Source organism: Drosophila pseudoobscura, chromosome X (genome assembly GCF_009870125.1).
Source record: "Drosophila pseudoobscura strain MV-25-SWS-2005 chromosome X, UCI_Dpse_MV25, whole genome shotgun sequence".
NCBI lineage: Eukaryota > Metazoa > Arthropoda > Insecta > Diptera > Drosophilidae > Drosophila > Drosophila pseudoobscura.
In genome coordinates, this window is record NC_046683.1 from 46,097,353 (window position 1) to 46,115,862 (window position 18,510).

General features: G+C 44.1%; 4 protein-coding genes across 11 annotated transcripts; 2 read left to right on the plus strand and 2 right to left on the minus strand.

The window, feature by feature from the left end:
* Window positions 1-238: 238 nt before the first annotated feature.
* Window positions 239-4,430, plus strand: dbo (Kelch-like protein diablo). Of its 3 annotated transcripts, XM_001353388.4 has the most exons (7): window positions 239-452; window positions 632-1,168; window positions 1,239-1,532; window positions 1,594-2,285; window positions 2,356-2,545; window positions 2,631-2,818; window positions 2,985-4,430. In XM_001353388.4, the coding sequence occupies exons 2-7, from the start codon at window positions 689-691 to the stop codon at window positions 3,007-3,009; spliced, it is 1,869 nt and encodes a 622-aa protein (XP_001353424.3). In that variant the 5' UTR covers window positions 239-452; window positions 632-688; the 3' UTR covers window positions 3,010-4,430. The 3 variants fall into 3 exon arrangements, with proteins under 3 accessions (XP_001353424.3, XP_015042832.1, XP_015042833.1); XM_015187346.2 differs by having other exon boundaries at window positions 2,631-4,422; XM_015187347.2 differs by having other exon boundaries at window positions 323-452; window positions 606-1,168; window positions 2,631-4,422.
* A 129-nt stretch (window positions 4,431-4,559) lies between these two features.
* On the plus strand, window positions 4,560-6,344 carry LOC6900494 (protein C15orf41 homolog). Its single transcript, XM_002134848.3, has 3 exons — window positions 4,560-4,965; window positions 5,030-5,518; window positions 5,589-6,344. The coding sequence occupies exons 1-3, from the start codon at window positions 4,727-4,729 to the stop codon at window positions 5,854-5,856; spliced, it is 996 nt and encodes a 331-aa protein (XP_002134884.1). The 5' UTR covers window positions 4,560-4,726; the 3' UTR covers window positions 5,857-6,344.
* Window positions 6,345-6,390: 46 nt separating this feature from the next.
* On the minus strand, window positions 6,391-7,656 carry LOC4813233 (zinc finger protein 706-like). 2 transcript variants are annotated; one of them, XM_001353389.4, is made up of 3 exons: window positions 7,447-7,656; window positions 6,881-7,030; window positions 6,391-6,813 (listed from the first exon to the last, which is right to left on the minus strand). In XM_001353389.4, exons 2-3 carry the CDS (start codon window positions 7,022-7,024, stop codon window positions 6,724-6,726), a joined length of 234 nt encoding a protein of 77 aa, XP_001353425.1. In that variant the 5' UTR covers window positions 7,025-7,030; window positions 7,447-7,656; the 3' UTR covers window positions 6,391-6,723. The 2 variants fall into 2 exon arrangements, with proteins under 2 accessions (XP_001353425.1, XP_033238132.1); XM_033382241.1 differs by lacking the exon at window positions 7,447-7,656 and adding an exon at window positions 7,249-7,360 and having other exon boundaries at window positions 6,394-6,813.
* A 1,745-nt stretch (window positions 7,657-9,401) lies between these two features.
* On the minus strand, window positions 9,402-15,395 carry meru. 5 transcript variants are annotated; one of them, XM_033383747.1, is made up of 5 exons: window positions 15,285-15,395; window positions 12,214-12,589; window positions 11,449-11,617; window positions 10,965-11,158; window positions 9,402-10,402 (listed from the first exon to the last, which is right to left on the minus strand). In XM_033383747.1, exons 2-5 carry the CDS (start codon window positions 12,523-12,525, stop codon window positions 9,488-9,490), a joined length of 1,590 nt encoding a protein of 529 aa, XP_033239638.1. In that variant the 5' UTR covers window positions 12,526-12,589; window positions 15,285-15,395; the 3' UTR covers window positions 9,402-9,487. The 5 variants fall into 5 exon arrangements, with proteins under 5 accessions (XP_033239638.1, XP_033239636.1, XP_033239639.1 ...); XM_033383745.1 differs by lacking the exon at window positions 15,285-15,395 and adding an exon at window positions 14,822-15,242; XM_033383748.1 differs by lacking the exon at window positions 15,285-15,395 and adding an exon at window positions 14,448-14,611.
* Between the last annotated feature and the right edge of the window lie 3,115 nt (window positions 15,396-18,510).

An 18,510-nucleotide genomic window follows, 5' to 3' on the forward strand; every position in this document is an offset into this window, starting at 1 on the left:
AGGTATTAATATATACTCCACGAATATTATGAACCTTGACGAATTTTAGTTCAGCACTGGAGAAAGGCATCGTGGTGGTTTTTTTAAGTATAGAGATAGGATGGGTCTACAAAAAGAATTGACTCAAAGTGTTTTCCGCAACTGTAGATGATCACTTTTTTTAAATAGAGGGGCGGCATTTACGGTACATATATTTGGAAAATGTGAAGGTATATTTCGGTATATTTTCTGACCATCGATAAATCCGCGGTCACACTGATTACATAGCTACGGAGTTTCGATTTTTCCAGCCCAAATAATTTTTCTGTTTGCAAAAAAATAAGCGCTTTTGTGCAACGAAAATTTTATAAATGTGGTTGCTTTAAGCAAGCAGCAAAATTGCATTTTCGAAATTTTCCGCCTGCAGCTGGCCCTGGACGTGCTTTGTATCCGTGGAGAACAGAGAAGCAAAGGTATTGGGACATCGACATCGCCATGTGTGTGTGTACATGAGTGGCTGTGCCTGCGCTTGTGTGTGTTTGTGTGTTACATTGTGTGTCAGTGTGTCTCACAAGGCTGGGTGAAAAACGCGCTGGAAAAACTAACATTGCTCCCTGTTCAAACAGATTTTCTCAATTCCTCAAATCCGCAGATAGACGCCGTGTGGGGTTGGGTTGCTTCCGCCCCGCTGCGCTTAGCGGCGAACAGAATGGGCGACCTTCCGGGCTCCACGGGCGGAGGAAGTGGCCCAGCTGCAGCCGGAAATGCAAGTGGAAATGCTAGTTCTGCAGGCAACACAGGCCTTGGTGTGGCCGGCACCACGGGCGTGGACCGTCCACCATCTCCGGCCCGCCTCTCGCACACATCCGAGAAGCATCCAAAGGTGACGCTGACCGAGCTCAACATGCTGCGGCGCCATCGCGAGCTGTGCGACGTTGTGCTCAATGTCGGTGGGCGCAAAATCTTCGCCCATCGGGTTATACTATCCGCCTGTAGCTCTTACTTCTGTGCAATGTTCACGGGAGAGCTGGAGGAGTCACGCCAAACAGAGGTCACCATACGCGACATCGACGAGAACGCCATGGAACTGCTCATCGACTTTTGCTACACGGCCCACATCATTGTCGAGGAGTCCAACGTGCAGACTCTGCTGCCAGCCGCCTGCCTGCTTCAGCTGGTGGAGATCCAGGTTAGATCAAAGACTGCTTTGTATGCTGTGTTTGTTTACATGGAGAGTGTTGTTATCTTTTATTTGCTAGGACATTTGCTGCGAGTTCCTCAAGCGCCAACTGGACCCGACCAACTGCCTGGGCATCCGAGCCTTTGCCGACACACACTCCTGCCGCGAGCTGCTTCGCATTGCCGACAAATTTACCCAGCACAACTTCCAGGAGGTGATGGAGAGCGAGGAGTTCTTGCTGCTGCCTGTTGGCCAGCTGGTGGACATTATCTGCAGCGACGAGCTTAACGTCCGCTCCGAGGAGCAGGTCTTCAATGCGGTCATGTCGTGGCTAAAGTACAATGTGGCCGAGAGGCGCCAGCATTTGGCCCAGGTGAGTTTTCGATGATATCTTTCAGCTCATCATAATGCCTCTGTGCTTCTCTCCTCTAAAGGTACTCCAACACGTCCGTCTGCCTCTACTCTCTCCAAAGTTCCTGGTCGGCACTGTGGGCTCCGATCTCCTGGTCCGCAGCGACGAGGCTTGCCGGGATCTAGTGGATGAGGCCAAGAACTATCTGCTGCTGCCCCAGGAGCGCCCTCTGATGCAGGGTCCACGCACCCGACCCCGCAAGCCAACACGTCGCGGCGAGGTTCTGTTTGCCGTAGGAGGCTGGTGCTCCGGCGACGCAATTGCCTCAGTGGAGCGCTTCGATCCGCAGACCAACGACTGGAAAATGGTTGCACCCATGAGCAAGCGACGCTGCGGTGTAGGCGTGGCCGTCCTCAACGATCTACTCTATGCTGTGGGTGGCCACGACGGTCAGAGTTACCTGAACAGCATCGAGCGCTACGACCCGCAGACGAATCAATGGTCCTGTGATGTGGCACCCACCACCTCGTGCCGCACCAGTGTGGGCGTGGCGGTGTTAGACGGTTTCTTGTATGCTGTGGGTGGCCAGGACGGAGTCCAGTGCCTGAATCACGTGGAGCGCTACGATCCCAAGGAGAACAAGTGGTCCAAGGTGGCCCCGATGACCACACGACGTCTAGGCGTCGCGGTGGCCGTCTTGGGCGGTTTTCTCTATGCGATTGGTGGCTCGGATGGCCAATGTCCCTTGAATACAGTAGAGCGCTATGATCCTAGGTGAGTGCCTTAATACCTTCCTCCCCTGGATCTGTATCTGGACTAATGTCAAATGGCTATGTGTTTGCAGGCAAAACAAATGGGTGGCCGTCAGTCCCATGTCCACGCGTCGCAAGCACTTGGGCTGTGCGGTGTTCAACAACTATATCTATGCCGTGGGCGGGCGAGATGATTGTATGGAGCTCTCGTCCGCTGAGCGCTATAATCCACTGACCAACACCTGGAGCCCCATTGTGGCCATGACCTCGCGACGCAGCGGGGTGAGTGATGATAAAGGTCTCCGAACCTAAGCTACATTTTTTAACTCCCATTTGTGCTGTGCGCGCATGTGTACTTTTTTTGCAGGTCGGCCTGGCCGTGGTGAACGGACAACTGTACGCGGTGGGCGGCTTTGATGGCTCCGCCTATCTGAAGACCATCGAGGTGTACGATCCGGAGACGAATCAATGGCGTCTCTGTGGCTGCATGAACTACCGCCGCCTGGGCGGTGGCGTGGGCGTGATGCGTGCTCCTCAGACTGAAAACTATATGTGGTGCGAAAACAGTCTTAAGCAGCATAATAATCCCCCATCCTAATGAATTTCATAACTTGCTTGTTCGCTTCATTTCTCATTCATCGATTGTTGTATTTTGTCTTCTTTTCCCCTGCTTCCTCACATGCTCGCTAACAACACATGCTAACAAATGCGGAAAACGCAGGATACGCAAGGATTCTGTTGTCTGATGGGAGAAGCATCCGCCGTCGTTGACGTTGCCCTCGCAAACGTTGCCGCCGCCGCATTTCTATTAGCAATTGAAGCCAAATTTAAACCCCCCCTACCACCCTCACTCCCACCCATCCTCTCCACTCCAATCCACTCTACTGTACTCCCGAAGCCGTTGCTTAGCAGATTGTCTCTGAATGTACTATGTGTTAATTGTTTATGTCGTAGAGCCTAAGCGTAAGCCCAAGCCCCTCCCCCAGAATAGTAGTATAAGAGATAGAAGCCCAACTAACTAATCCCTCACTCGTCACCATCACCCACCCCATCACTCCTGTACGTAATTGAATGATTGTAACTAATATTACACTAGTACTAGTACTCTAAGCAGCTATAACTGATGGACAACTCGAAATCGTAATACCTAGAAGATGTTGCTGGTTGAAATTTCATGGAAATTGCTAGCCCATGCCCCACGTCCCGCGCCCCATGCCTTCTTTCGGTAACAGAGTTAAAACAAAACACGAATCAAATACTAAACATTAAACAGAATTCAGTTAGCTATAAATTGAATATCAATGAGCTCTAAAGTCAAGTAACAAATTGGTATTAAAATAATTTACATAGTATTAAGCAAATTATTCAAAAAAGTTTGCCCCCTGGCCCTGTTTGTATTATTTATTATTATTTGATCAGTAGGACAGTTCTTTTTTGAACATTATATTATGTGGTATTTCAAGTAGACAGAAAAGTTTAAATAAGATCAAATAAGCTTGTCTGTCGAGCTTAAGAATCCACGAAAAATACCCGAAAAGTTGCAATGAACAAAGTCTAAAGTCTAAAGATAGCCCAAGAAACATTTCAATAGTAAAATTAACGAGTCCATTTAAAGTCTACGCCTAGTTGTAAGTCGAAAAATTGTAATATTGTTAATCGTAGATTGAATGCCGGTGAAGGTGACAGAAATACCCTTGGCTGGCAGTTTTACAAATGCAGCGCAGCAGATCGAGTTTTATTGTTAAACCAAGTTTGACGACCTGCAAAGACCTGCGCTGAAAGAACCAACTCGAAATTATTCGGTGGCCACGTTTTTTTGTTATTTGAACTTTTATTTATTTAAAATTGATTATTTATTTTACGCTTTTGCATCTCATTGTATGTATGTATTTACTTTATTTTATTATTGTGCACCTTTGTCATTAATTTATACTGTTGTTGAACCGAGAGCAAATCGTATGGAATTTTGCTTCCAGAAGAAGAATAAGAATAGCATTTACAAAACGAAAACGAACCTTATTTATATGGTAGGATTAAGAAACAGATAAACACCCACACACCACACAATACAAAACACACACCAAGCAAATATTAAACAATAGAAATTGATAGTTACATTAAATGGAATACAAATATAACGCAAAAATTAGCACAGTGTTCAAATTCAGTGAAAGTTCATCATCAATGAAACCTTACTAAGCGTAGGGGAATATAAAAATAAAATATAATATACTAAAGCAAGACGCTATTTCATTTCACTTTGAGAATTAGTTCAGTATTGAATTTTATTCAAATTCAAATTTGAACTCGATTATTTTCAGTGCTCGAAACAGGCGCCATCTGTCGACTTTGAAGCGAAGCTCTTGACTGAACTGAAATCGATAGACACCCAGCTGTTCATTCTGGCGCTTTATTTACTATTTCTAACTTGTACAAATATTTTGTAAGTCTTAGGCCCTAAAAATGTCCGCAGTGGCAGTGGACAAAAAGAAAATCCTGACCAGCGTGGAGTACACAAGGATCTGTCAGTTCGTTAATGGATTCCATGGACTAGCCATTGACTGCGAATTCGAATTGAGGAATCGCTACTTTACGGATGTGAACCCGCGGGCCCTGACTTGCATTGTGCAAACGGAGCTGTTCAACATGTCGCGCGGCCAGCACTGGCGGCACGACCATCGGGCAAAGAAGCTATTGAAGACGTAAGGGAATCAGAAGCCTTTAGTTAAAATATGGCTTACTCTATGACTTTCAATTATTTTCCAGATATGAGGAGCAAGCTCATCTGTATAACGACAATGCCCTGATTATACGCATGGCCTGTGCCGAGGGCGCCAATCCCGTGGCCATGTGCCGCGTCCTGCTGCAGGAGAAATATGACCTTAAGCAGAGGCCCCAGGTCTCCCGTCTGCTCAAGTATCCGCATTTGATCAGCGATCCCCAGCTGGCTGCCAATGTGCAGCAGTGTATGTACAGCGATAACCAAGAGGGTCCCATCACAGATCTTCGTCGGCGCATAATTGGCGAGGAATACGAACTGAAGCTGAAACAGCTGGCCAAGGAGGCCGGCATTCACTTCTACGATGAGCACGACCTGCGTCGCATGGGCTACGACAAGACGCCCGACATCAAAATGATACTGCCATTCCTCTACAAGGGCACCGTGGTCAATTGGATCGAGAGCAAAGCCAATTTCGGCGATCCCAAGAGCCACAAGTGGAACATTAATCAACAGTTGCAGAGCTATTGCAATCGGTATGCGCTTTATCTTTTCTTTTGCTTGGTTGCTTGGTTCCTCCCTCCTCACGCCGCTTATTCTCTTTAGTTTCGGCCCTGGCATCATCATATACTGGTTCGGCTACCAGGAGGAGACTCCCACTCTGCCCGATAATAATATAGGCATCACCGTGCTTATGGACTTTCCAGCAAAAGAGGATTTGGTCTTCATGCAGCTAGCGGAGTGTCAATCAACAGCCAAAAAATCAATAGCCCCGAGCCCAACAACAGCAGATCCCCACTCTCTATCTGCAGCCGGGGATCAATCGACGACGGCAATCGCGAAAGGAGCTCCGAACCCCTTGAGCGGGGGATAGTAGGGAATATGCCGTTTTTTATGTCTTCTAGTTTTTGTATCCGTTGAGATTTGTGCGTCCGTCACGACATTGTCTGTTTTATAGGCAAATTTTCTTTCTTACAATTTCCCGTTATTAATTACATAACTAGTTGACAACACAATTTTCCAACATTTGGAAATATGTCTGTAGCTTCTAGTAGGAATCAAGTCAAGACGCGAATGCATTGCATTTAATTAAACATTGGCTGGTTAGGCCGACGCATGACAAATGCTGTACTACAGCACTGAAACTCATTTAGGTTTTTAACAATTTTTTTTTTTATTCTGTATTCATAAATTCTCATTTACACACGATTTACTCAAATTGTTATAGTACAAAAACATTGGTTTCTCCTCGTTTCTGGCATTATTTGTTTTGTATAAAACTATAAAATATTGTAATTCTTGTTTCTGAACTTAATCCCAAAAGGTGGCAGAGCAGAGCAGAGTAATTATTGTTCTTAGAAAGAAGGAAAAAAATAGGTTAAACTAAAATAAAAAACAAAATCATAAATTATGCTATGTGTTGGTTTTGTCTTGTATTGTATTGTATAATTTTGTAAGCCATTCTTTAAACAATTGTATACACATACTCGTGGCAATTCCAATTTCAATTCCAATTCCAATTCAAAAATCTAAACCAAAATCAAAATTTTAGCAGTATGTATACAAAAAATTCAGCTGCGTTTCTTGCATTGGCAATAAGTCGTCTCCCAAGAAGGTCTCCATTGGTTGGGCTGATTGTGGTTCTGGTTGATGTAAAGTTATTGTTGCTAAGATTTCGTACTGGTAGGCAACTCGTCGATTCAGTTTCCGTTGATATACATAGGTGTCGTTTCGCGTCGTCTCAGACATCCTTCAGCTCCTCGGGCATGTCGTTCTTGGGATGCTTGTTCTCAAAGTGTTGCTTGTACGTCTTGGGATCGGGCATTTGCGACTGCAATGGACGGACGCACACTGATTAGATTGTGTCCGTCAGTGACGGCATGGATGGCAACACTCACCTTGCAGACGGCGCACACATGGACGAGCGCCTTTTGGGCCGCCTTCTTTTGGTCGGTGGCGCTGTGGCCCTGTTGCTTCTTCATCTTGGCCTGCTTGTCGGCCGCCTTGGCCTGTGACTGGATCTTCTGGTGTCCGCGTGCCATTTTTTTCTACCAAATGATAATAAAAGTACACAAATATTCATTAATCAATTAATGCGCTGACTTGGCAACAACGCCAAGCATGCCATGCTTTGTTTGTTGTTGCGCTTAGGCGGGATTTACAACAAAGGCGGTAAACGGCAGCTGCAGAAGCGCAGTATTGGCAACCCAACAGCTAGTAAGTCTGAACTTTCTCTTTCTCCCCGAGCCAGCCACAACACACTCACTCAGCCACTGGGGTTCACAGGAAACGCGTTTTTCTATCTACATCTAATGATCGTAAATAAAATTCAACCGTGACACGAACACCGCCACCGCACTGACGCCGTTCCACCCCGTCGCTGTGGCAGACAAACGCTTCCATGCTTGGCAAAAAAAAAAAATGTGGCCACCGACCACGTTCTCTTTGGCGACATCTTCCTTACCTAATTGCTGTGTTTTGGGTTTAGTTCTTTTTTAGTTAAGAAATGTAATTGCGCAGACTTTGGTTTAATGTTTCGTTAATTTGACGAAACGTTTTCGCGTTTATTCTCAAAAATTTTTGACTGCAAAAATTTTAGTAATAATTTTTTGGAGATGGGAGCAGCACTGCTAACGTTTTGTTCATGATGATTGAACGAACTTAACCCACTTAACACCCCTCAATTTAAACAGGGGTGCAACATGAGTTAAACCGCGGAAACTAATACTGCTTGTTAATTCTTCTTGTAGATTCATCCTTTTTCTAAAAAAAATTACTGAATCTCACCTGAAGTGCGCTAAAACTCTTGAAGTTTCATAATATTCCTTGATTGTATACCCACTGGTCAACAATGGGTTAATCGTCCTCTGTCCATGATCAGAAATCATATTCCTGGGGTAAGATATTTGGTTTTACATTATTAGCTAGCTAAGACCCTCAGCCCTGAATGCATAATTTTATCCGATTGACGAATTATTTTTCAACAAGATTGGCTAATTTTAAGTGCTCCTTTCTATTGGATTGTTTATAAAATAGGGTTTGAACAAACATGTCGTTGCAGCTAGTAGGGATGGAAGGTTAATAAATATACATATCGATAAAATAATATATTTATGAGTGATATTTTAGTTGAGGGGAAAAGCGAGCAGTAACTTTGGTGTTTGACACTTGCAAATGTTCACAAATGATATCGCATACGAGTCAAATGCGAGACTTCGACAAAACGTCTCATCCGCATACGATACAAATATGATACTCTTTCTGTATACATATACATATACATATGTACATATGTACATTTGTACACTGGGCTTGCGTTTATTTATAAAAGTTTAATTTTCAAAGGTCTCAGCGTCTAAAACAATAGAATATAATGTTTCAGTCTGATTCGACAACGTTTAGAGGTGCGACTTGAGCTCAAAGTTCAAAAATACGATATTTGGCCAATGGTTCCCATGGCAGCTATACTATATATTGCTCTAAATGGATTACATTTTTTTTTGTGATTTAAAACATTAAAATATAATCCAGCCCACAAAATTTCAGGCCGATTGGTAAACATTTAATTACATTTTAATCTACATACACAATTTTTTTTGCTTTTTCGCTCTCGTTCTTTGTGGGAGAGGAAGAACAGTTTTGACTCGCCAACGCATCTCTGCTGCTCACCGCTCACCACCTTTGAGCCGCCCACGCTGCTGCAGTTCTTATCATAGCTCTCTTGGCGTGATCTGTCCCACACATACAAACACACAGCGCCCTCGCTTGGCCACCTACTCTCACTCTCGTTCAGTAGGAAGAGAAAATATGAGCATAACCGAAGCCGATTTCTCAGCAGAGCTTTGAGCCGCCCAAGCTGCAGCTTTATCACAGCTTGCAATATCTCCCAGTTCTTCTTTCAAAGCGACCATTAAGCGGTCATTAAAATCACCTGACATCACGTTATCTTTGATCACCTCAGATGATCATCAAGGGAGGGCTAGGGACAAAGACTTTTGAGCGTAATACATGGCAGCAAAGCAAAAGTAATGGCGGGTGCACGATGGTAATCAAGATGGCAAGTGGTGCCAGGCGGCAAGGAGAGCAAGGCGACAGTCAGTGCAAGGCGATGTGTCCAAAAAGTGAGTGAAAGTGCGTGTAAACAAAAAATTACAGTGTAGTGAAAGAATTATATAAAGAGCTTGAAGTAGTTCGGCCACCAACTTTTGCTCTCGTTATACTGTTTTGGTTTTTTTATTTTCTCTTACATTTTTCTTGGTATTTTATTTATATGGTCTCTAAAAAGTATTTACAAAATTATATAAAGTACCCACTCGGAAATCTCACACCACGGTAGATATCGCTCGAAGAAAACGGAACTTTCAACTGAAACTTTAAAATTAAATTTAAATTTTCCCATGCAAATATTGTATTCAAAAATGATAGTTGTAAAATAATATGGTTTTATTTGGTAGAAAACTTAACAAGATCCAACTAAATATGTATGTACATACGTAAATGTATAATTAAACCAACATGCTTGCATTATTGTCGCAAAACTCATAAATATTATCAACAAATTGCATTTCGTTTGCTTTTTTAGCAACATGAGGTGTTTCTCCTTTCTGTTGTTGTTCTTCTTTCGATGCTGCCACGCCCACACCGCAGCAATTTTCGTCTGCCGTCTCCTCGAGAGTCATCCGCTTGAGGTTATTGATCAGGGATATGTCGTGTCTCATTTCGTTCTTCAGGTCGAGCAGCTCGTGCTCCGTTTTGATTATGTCCTCGGCATAGGCTTCGATGTTTTGCTGCAGCTGTCCCACGGAGACCTCCATTTCCGGCCGCCTATAGCGTTCGTTCTGAATCCTATACATCCGGCACTTCTCAGACAGTTGACGTGTCAGCGCGTACTCCCTTTCGTAGCGAACGTTCATGTCAGCGTGCAGGGATGCCAACTTATTGCGAACACTGTTGCGCAACGGTCGATCCTTGCGCCTGCGTATATAATTATAATTCACGTTATTATTGCATTCGTTTGGAGGATTCGCTGCCGCGGCTGCTGTTTCTGTTGCTGTGGCCAGAGTCGGTCGTCGACGACGGCGCTGCTTGGCGACCCGATTTTCGGCGAGTTTATATAGCTTGCCCTTCGAACAGTTTCCCGTGGCACTGTACAATTGATCCGGCATGATGGCCAGAAGCAGCTCATCGGCCGCCGGTTGTCTTTTGCCCTTTTTGTTGAGCAGACATCTATCCTTTGTCTTGTTGGGCACTTTGGGAGGAGTATTTGTGGGCTTTGGCATATTCTTTTTGCTTTTGCTCAGATGCAGGAGCTTCTTTAGCCACTTGATCATCGAAAAGCTGCCACTTGGCGGAGCATGTGGCATCAACTGCAGCGTCATGGGATCCCTGAAGTTGTCTCGATGCTTGAGCGACAGGCGCAGCTGTAAAAGGAAGTGGGAAAAGGACGAGATTGTAGTGTACTGTATAATCTTTTTAGATTTCCCCAAACTTTTGCGAAGCTACTCCATTAGGAAACCATTAGGACTTAGGACCGTGCTAATGGGGGAGCTCGATCATAAAAAATTTACAACATAATTACCCCCCAAATATAAATATGAATCTTAATACAAAAATCAATAGCAAAAGCAAATTGATTTCGTTGGGTGCGTCATGGGGAAATACCGAAAGAAAAGGCTCAGAGCGCATAAGTCAAATACGAAGACAATCAAACAGACATATGTATGTACATATGTATGCTCTGGGGTGGTGTGACCAAAGGGGAAGGGGGGGAGTAGGAGGGGGTGGTCGGGGGCGACATGAATTTCACATTTCTTTCTGGCTTGCGTGTGGCGCCAGGACGACCGAGCGACCGAGCGACCGAAGAGAGAAAAAACGCTTATTATGCAATCACTGTAGACTTTTTTGGGCTCAGTTTTTGCACGCCAGGTGGGCGCTTAGGCAGAATAGGGGGGAAGGGGTGGGGAGCTGCCTGCCTCTTATTACCTCATTGTGTACACGGCTCCAAGCGCGCCAAACGGGCAAAATGGCCATGTTGCCGTCGTAGCTTCGCTCTATGCCGCCCCAACTTTCCGTTATAATGTAATCGCTGTAGTCACGCGATGCTGCTGCCGTCGATGTCGCTGCCGCCGCCGCCGCCGCCGTTTCCTTTGTAGTAGCTGTTGCCCTCTGGCCGCCATCTTGTATTTTTCAAAACGGAACCCAACGGAAAAAAAGAAACGTAAGAAAAGAGAAAGAACAAAAAAACAATACAATAATTGTAAATGAAAAAGGAACATACATAAATAAATAAAAAGGCAAATTGTGAAATAGAAATGAGCGAAACCTGCAGTCACGTCACATCAGGATACTCTCTGCCCTCTGTCCCTATACTGCAACATTTTGCTTTTTCACAGCTGTCACAATGTGGATCCATCCCATCCCCTACTGCATACATATATGTATATATATCGTATAAATATTGATTTACCTTTGGCATCATCACTGCTGCAGTGTTGCCCAGCGCCAACAACGTTGCTCAGCTCGTCATCAATCAGGGCCTTGATTATGTCATTGCATGTGGTTTTGTTGGTAACACCCGATACGTATCGCGGCTCGCCATCGTCCATCCAAATGGGGATTTCCTTATGGCCTTGCTCCTGTTTTTTGGTAAAGCCCCAGAAAGAGAGGAAAAGAAGACAGGCGTTAATCATTTGTTGACCCAAACATCAGTTTTGATTTTAATTACAGTCGAATTTTAGATGATGGATGGCAATATTTAGTGGTATCGGAATCAACTTTCGGACAGCACTGATCTTATTGATAGGGAAATCTGTATCTTCGAAGAAGTTTTGTATTTTCTGTTTCCAAAGTGTAAAGATTCTAACATGAAAATGGTTGCACAACCAAAGAATTACAATCAATTTTCTAGCTGAATGGCAAACACTATTTCCCCGGAAGACCTGTACCAGGTGCCGGTGCCGGTGCCGGTGCCGGTGACGGTGCTGGGCATGGGCACCCTGTCCATGCATATGACTAACCAACACTTACTACCAACTCCTCCCACCTGGCCCTGTGCCAGTGCCAGTGGTAGTGCAAGTGGTAGTGCCTGTGCCAGTGCCTGCCCACCCAATTAGATGATTTGTTTGATTTCAGTGGAAAAGCTGCCGCCACCGCCGAAATGCAGGGGAAACGCGTGAGTTGAGGTGAGGCGAGGCGAGGCAAGGAGAGAAGAGAAGTGGTTGGAGGCACTTACCACAGTGCTATTAACGCCATAGAGGGAAATGGAACGATGGCGTCGACTGGCCGGGCCACCGTTTCCGCTTCCCTTGCTGTGTTTATTTTTGCATGTCGGTGGTGGCATCGCGGGTGGTGCTAGTGGCAGTGCTGCGTCCACCAAACGTTCCTCGAATGCAACCTGCTTATTATGGTGCTGCTTATGGTTGTTGGTGCCTTGATTTTGACATCGCCTGGTGGGCAGTATGGGGCTTTCGGGGAGATTCAGTAGCGATGGACAGCTGTCCAGATTATCATCGATGAATGTCGAGTTCTGTTGCTGCGGTGCCATGTTTGTTCGCTCCTTCCCGTCCAGGTATTTCTTTTCAAAAAAAACGCTCTCTCGTTAATTGGCACTGCAAGGATACAAGTATACAAGGATACAGTGTAAGAGGTATGTACTATAATGGAGGGGATATATATATTTTACGTATACGGTATTGTATCGTATGGTGTGCCAGTGTGGAAAACATGCAATATCCTTGTCAGACATTTTTGCTGTTGTTGCTGTCGCCGTTTGGCTCCTGTGTTCGCCTACGTCTAACGATCAATTTAGATTTGTTGCTGGCGATTAAATAAATTATGCACGAGCCTCTACCACTCTGTTGCCACATACATATGTGCCACTTGTGTCTGTCTGCGTGTGTGTATCTATAGTTGCAGCACATCCCCCCACAGCACCTAGACCCTGCCCACACTAAACCCAAACCCATCTAGATTCCTAGAAAATTGCCTACCAGCGCCAGTTGGCGCCGCTAGGCCATTATTCAGGACTGTACTGCCGGCATTTAGCCACATCACTCTCTACCCAAGTCGTACCGTACAGTAGCGTACAGTACCGTACCGTACACCTTCTCCTATCCTGACGAGGCTCTCCCCGTAATTTGTTGGTGCTTTCGATTATAGTTCCAGGGCGTTGTTCGGGCCTTGCACTTTGTATGCAAATTTCAGCTGAAGCCGAAAAACATTTTTGCATTGCATTTGCGGTGACTTATGAATTAATGCTAATTTATGCCATGCCGCCGGAAAATGCAGGCAAGAAGACAGCCTATGTACTCTCAAATTATATACACAATCACATGTATTGTCTGCGGAGAGGGGAAAATTGTAGGCCTCTAATTGAGTGGTACAGAAACAGATTCAGAAAATATGTAGAATCGGAAGGAATCGAATCATTAGTTTCTGCTTTCTTTTGATACAAAACCTTCACCATTCCTCATCGTCAAATATTCATATGCTCTCTGGACACATACCATGTACCCCTTTCTGGGCTGCTATTAGCCAAATGAATTATAAGTAAGGCAATTTGCAAAGGGATATTCTATTTTTACGAGTATTCGGATCCGTGAGTGTGCTGTGCTGTGCTGTGTCTTTGATTACGCCGGACAGCGGACACCTGGGACACGTGGGACACCTAGGGGACACCTGGCCACACAACACATTCGCTTAAAAATGTAATTTCCAATCAAGATAAGTTCAAATGTATGTAAATTTCCCATTGGCGAGGCCAATTACTGTCTGTCCGGCCCCCCCACCCCCCACTGCCGGACGGATAGTGCACTCTTAATTGTTTCTGTGGAGGAGTGCCACTCCCCCAACCCAAACCCATTATACATTTATGACCAAGCTATTGGCCAAGTTTTCAAAATACCTTTGACCCCAGAAGTTCAATGTCTCTCAAGTTTCCCCCTTGCGGAATACTATATTTTCAAGAGCTTCACAATTCTGAGCCCCCCTGCCAACCGAGCCTTAAATAATTGTTATACCATTCCCCAACCCCAGCCACCCAAGTTTTATACTTATATTCATTGCGTGTGAAGCAGAAATTAATTTGGTTTTCGGTATTGCGCATTGGTTTTCGAACAAGAAACTGAGCGAAAAATGACGTTAGTCGGTGGGCTGATGGGGCGTATGAGTAATATTGAGATTGCTGTGATTCGATAGCAAAGAAATTGATCAAAAAAAGAAAACATGCCACCTATTTGAAGGTTGAATCTCTGGTGAATAGGCATTCATGGCACTTACATTTGGTTTGACTGAGTTCATAGAGATCTAATACCTTTAAGGATCTTACGAGATTGCAAGCCTTCATTTATTTATCTAAATATTCTATACACACAAATAATTTAGATCTGTGTCTTTTAGAATTATGACTAAAGTTTGACATATTTGCTTCTTTTACCGAGGTATTCTACATATATTTTTAACACTTACACTTAAACTTTTTACACACAGAAAAAACATTGAAAAAAATATTGATGTATCTGGTCATCGCCATGGCAGGTTAATTTCCTTGCGACCATTCAATTTGCTCCAGCAGCGATCAAACACAAAAAAAAAACAATAAAAACATATATATGAACATATATATTTGTTAAGGCTGAAACTTTTCAGCTGCTGTTTCGAGCCGAACATTCGATTTTGGCACCCGCAGAACCACAGAATATATGAAAACCAACTGTGAATTCTCCCAGTGCCAAGAGCCAATGCCAGCAATAACGATCGCCGTAGTCGTTGTCTCAAACTAAGCTAAACTAAGCTAAACACTTTTCCTAAGCCTAAGCGAAGACCATCATCTATGGGCTTACCTCTGGAGGATCTTTCGTTTCGAATGATGTGTCTGTGTTCCCTTTTGGCCACAGGATGGATGAATAATTTGTTCTATCTCTGGTCTCTGCACTACTGGCTTTTGGCTACCAGTTCTCATGCTGCAGCCGCAAGGACATGTTAATCCTTTGAGCTTTGACACTTGACTGAAGTTCAAATTTGAATTTTGCGGCTATGTAAGGTGAGCCCAGGCTGGCGATGGCGACGTCGACGTCGAAGCCGCTAACAGTTAGCAGCTAGCAGCTAGCAGTCAGCGGCTAGCAGCGACTAGCAGCGCTGCCTCGTACATATATAGAGAACAAAATTGTTCTAGATCTAGACAGGTGCTAATGGTGCTGTCCTTGTCTGCAGCACTGGAAGCGCTTTGCTCGAATTCAAATTTTCCACACATACACACACACAGACACAAAAAAGAGACGCACACACACACACAGGGGTACGTACTGCAGGTCCTTGCTCGGTTGGTTGCCAGGGAGAAGAACGTTGCACAACAAATAACTGAACTGAACGGCGTATCCTTGACGACGGCATGTGACTAACTAAAATTTTATTTGCTACCACACCAAACTTTAAACCAAAAAAAAGAAATAACCAACTCCAAGAAACGTCGAGCCCCCACGCATACCAACATGATGGACACAAGCACACACCTGGCCAAGACAGAGAGGAAGTGAGAGTGAGGGAGAGGGAGAGTGAGGGAGAGAGAGAGAGAGAGAGAGAGCGAGAGCGAGCGAGGAACTAGAGGGTAGGTACCCTTGCCCCTGTGCTCCCCTGTGGTAGCAGGCCGATTGGTCTTGCTGCTGCTGCCGCTGCTGTCGTCATCATCGTCATCCTCCTCCTGCCTGCCGGCCTGCCAGCCAGCCTGCCTGCCTGTCTTTGGCCAACCAGCAGGCAACGCAACCACCAAAAAAATGTATAAAAAATGCTGTACTACCAATTTCCACTAGCCCTAGCCCCGCGCTAGACCTTCTCTCGACCACTCCCTCGATTGTGGCTGCAGTTTCAGTTATTTCATAAGCGAACTATAGCGTGTGCTGCTCGACAATACAAACGTATACGTATACGTATACGTACACAATACCAATGCCAATACGAATACCAACCCAACAACGCTACACCAACACCGCACCACACCACACCGCACCACACCACACCACACCAATGCCATGACGCGCACTTTGCGTTATTTGGTAAAACGAGATTGTTGATAAGGTGCCACCAGCAACAACAACCAACAGCTAGCTAACTATAAAAAACTCGCGGTACATAAAAAACGAATTTCTGCCTTGTTTTTTCGTCCTCCCTTTGGAGGACTCCGGCTCCTGGCTAACACACACAACCCACAACCCACACCCGCCCCCCAGGAGCCGCCATACATTTGGCTTTTGTATTTTATTGTTAATGGTTAGCATTTGCTTTTCGATTCGATTTTGTTGTAGTGCTTTTTTGGTTGTACTTTTTATTCTTTTTTTCGGGTGGGCACAAATTTCACTTGGCTAAGGTTAGAGGAGAAAGAGAGAGAGAGACGAGAGAGGTGGGAAGTGGGAGGTGGAAGGTGGAAAGTGGGAGAAACAGCCTACATAGGTTTATATAGTTCTGTACATGGAAGGAATCAAAGGAATAGTGCTAATGGCTTTCAGCTGAATGTATTCTTTGATTATACTACATGCATACATATATGAGAATGTGAAAGGGTTTTATTTGATAGTCCATGTACATACATATATACTAACTACTAACTACACTTTGAAATTTATTGCATTTTAGAATGTATGCATCTTCAGAATCTACATATGGGCATTTTCTTGGAAAGGTCCACCTAGACTAAATAATTAAAATTTCATTCATTTGTATCTGAAAAGCTATTAAAATAAGTAAAAGATTACGTTATTTTTGGTATTTTTTTTAAATTTTTATATTCATGTTTTCTTTTACTATTTTTTGTCCTAAATGAAAGATAATTCTTGATACAAGTTTTTCCACAAAGTCTATCAAAAAAGAATCCCAGAAATGTTGTTATACCCGATACTCAAAATGAATATACCCCTATTAGATTTGTGGTGAAAATGGATGTGTGTAACATCCGGAAGGAATCGTTTCCGACTCCATAAAGTATATATATTCTTGATCAGCATCAACAGCCGAGTCGATTGAGTCCTGTCCGTCTGTCCGTCCCTATGAGCGTCTAGTGCTCAAAGACTATAAGAGCTAGAGCAACCAAATTTTGTATCCACACTCCTGTGATATCGAACCTTGACAAGTTTATTTCAAAATTTAGACCACCCTCTTCCGCTCCCACAAAAGACGAAAATCTGTGGCAACAACAGTATTGAAGATACGAGAAAATTAAAAGCGCACATTTATAGAGAATGACCATATTTATCAGATTGCCGAATCTCAGATCGGATTATTTTTATAGCCACAAGTCAAAAATCAATTTTCGGTCGCTACGCAGCGCCCGACGAAACGTTCAAACTGATTTTGTGTCTCTCTCGCACTCTTTGTCGTGTCGTTCAATGTCTGCGCCATCTGTCGGAGGAGAGCCATACTGACTAAGTATAGGGTATAAATGTAGAGTCTCCGCAGTCTCCTCGTTCATTATCGGTTAGCTGTATACTTTTATTAACCCTAGATGTTTAAAATTATAACCCTTTTAAGAGATATCAATGCACAACATTTATCAGAAATTCGCATCAATGTACGTATTGCCTCAATTTTCGCTTAAATCTGATTTCGAATTGATCGCCGCGAAAACAACTTCAATTCTTGTCCCATGTGACTGCACGGGAGCAGTCATAATTAGCATCAAATATAGGGCTTATCAAGAGGTTCTTTATAATGGAAAAGTAATTTTGAAAATCCGTCGTATTTTGACCTTTTTGCCACCTGCAATGTGTACGATTGTCCCGTTCGACATCATGGAAATACCCATATATTCTTTTTCGGAAACGTTCTAGGTATCAGATTCCAGGTTCCGTCAGATGTTTGACCTTTCAGGCAACTTTTTTGTGGCCCACTCCCATTTCGGATTCAATATTCAAACGTAGATTGATGGACTCTGACATTTGGATGGTAGGCTTATATTTAATGGTTAGGAATATATTTCTCTGTTAATATCCGTAGCACTTGTGTTTGCATTTGCTAGAATGGGCAATTCAATAATGTTCAGGCTCATTAGTAATCGATTGCATGTACTATACATTGATGGATCGATCCTTTGGGGAGACGTGACTCCTCCTCTACCCAAGTTGGATGGCTGGCACCTGCTTATCTCTGTGTAATATGAGAAATTCCCATTCGCTGCCAGTCATTACAGGTGTGATTCGTAATACTCCATGAATTGCATCTAGAAATGGTTTCATATACATATGTACACATATATATTAGATGTACAACAAACACCCCCTCCCCCTCTCCGCGTTATAGCCAATCTACCAAAATGCGGGGGAAAAAATCAACAATTAAAAACACGCAACTTGTCCATTTCTGTGGAAAAGTGTTGTGGGCCAAAAGCGAATGGCGATTATGTAAATGATTGATTTCGAGTCCGGAGCGGGTTAGGCTGTACTTTTTTTCTGCTCCGACTAGGGGTGGCTAAGGCTAAGTCCTCTGTCCTGCGTCCTGCGTCCCTCCGTCTCTCGTTGCGGTTCAGCGCTTTCACGGTACGCGG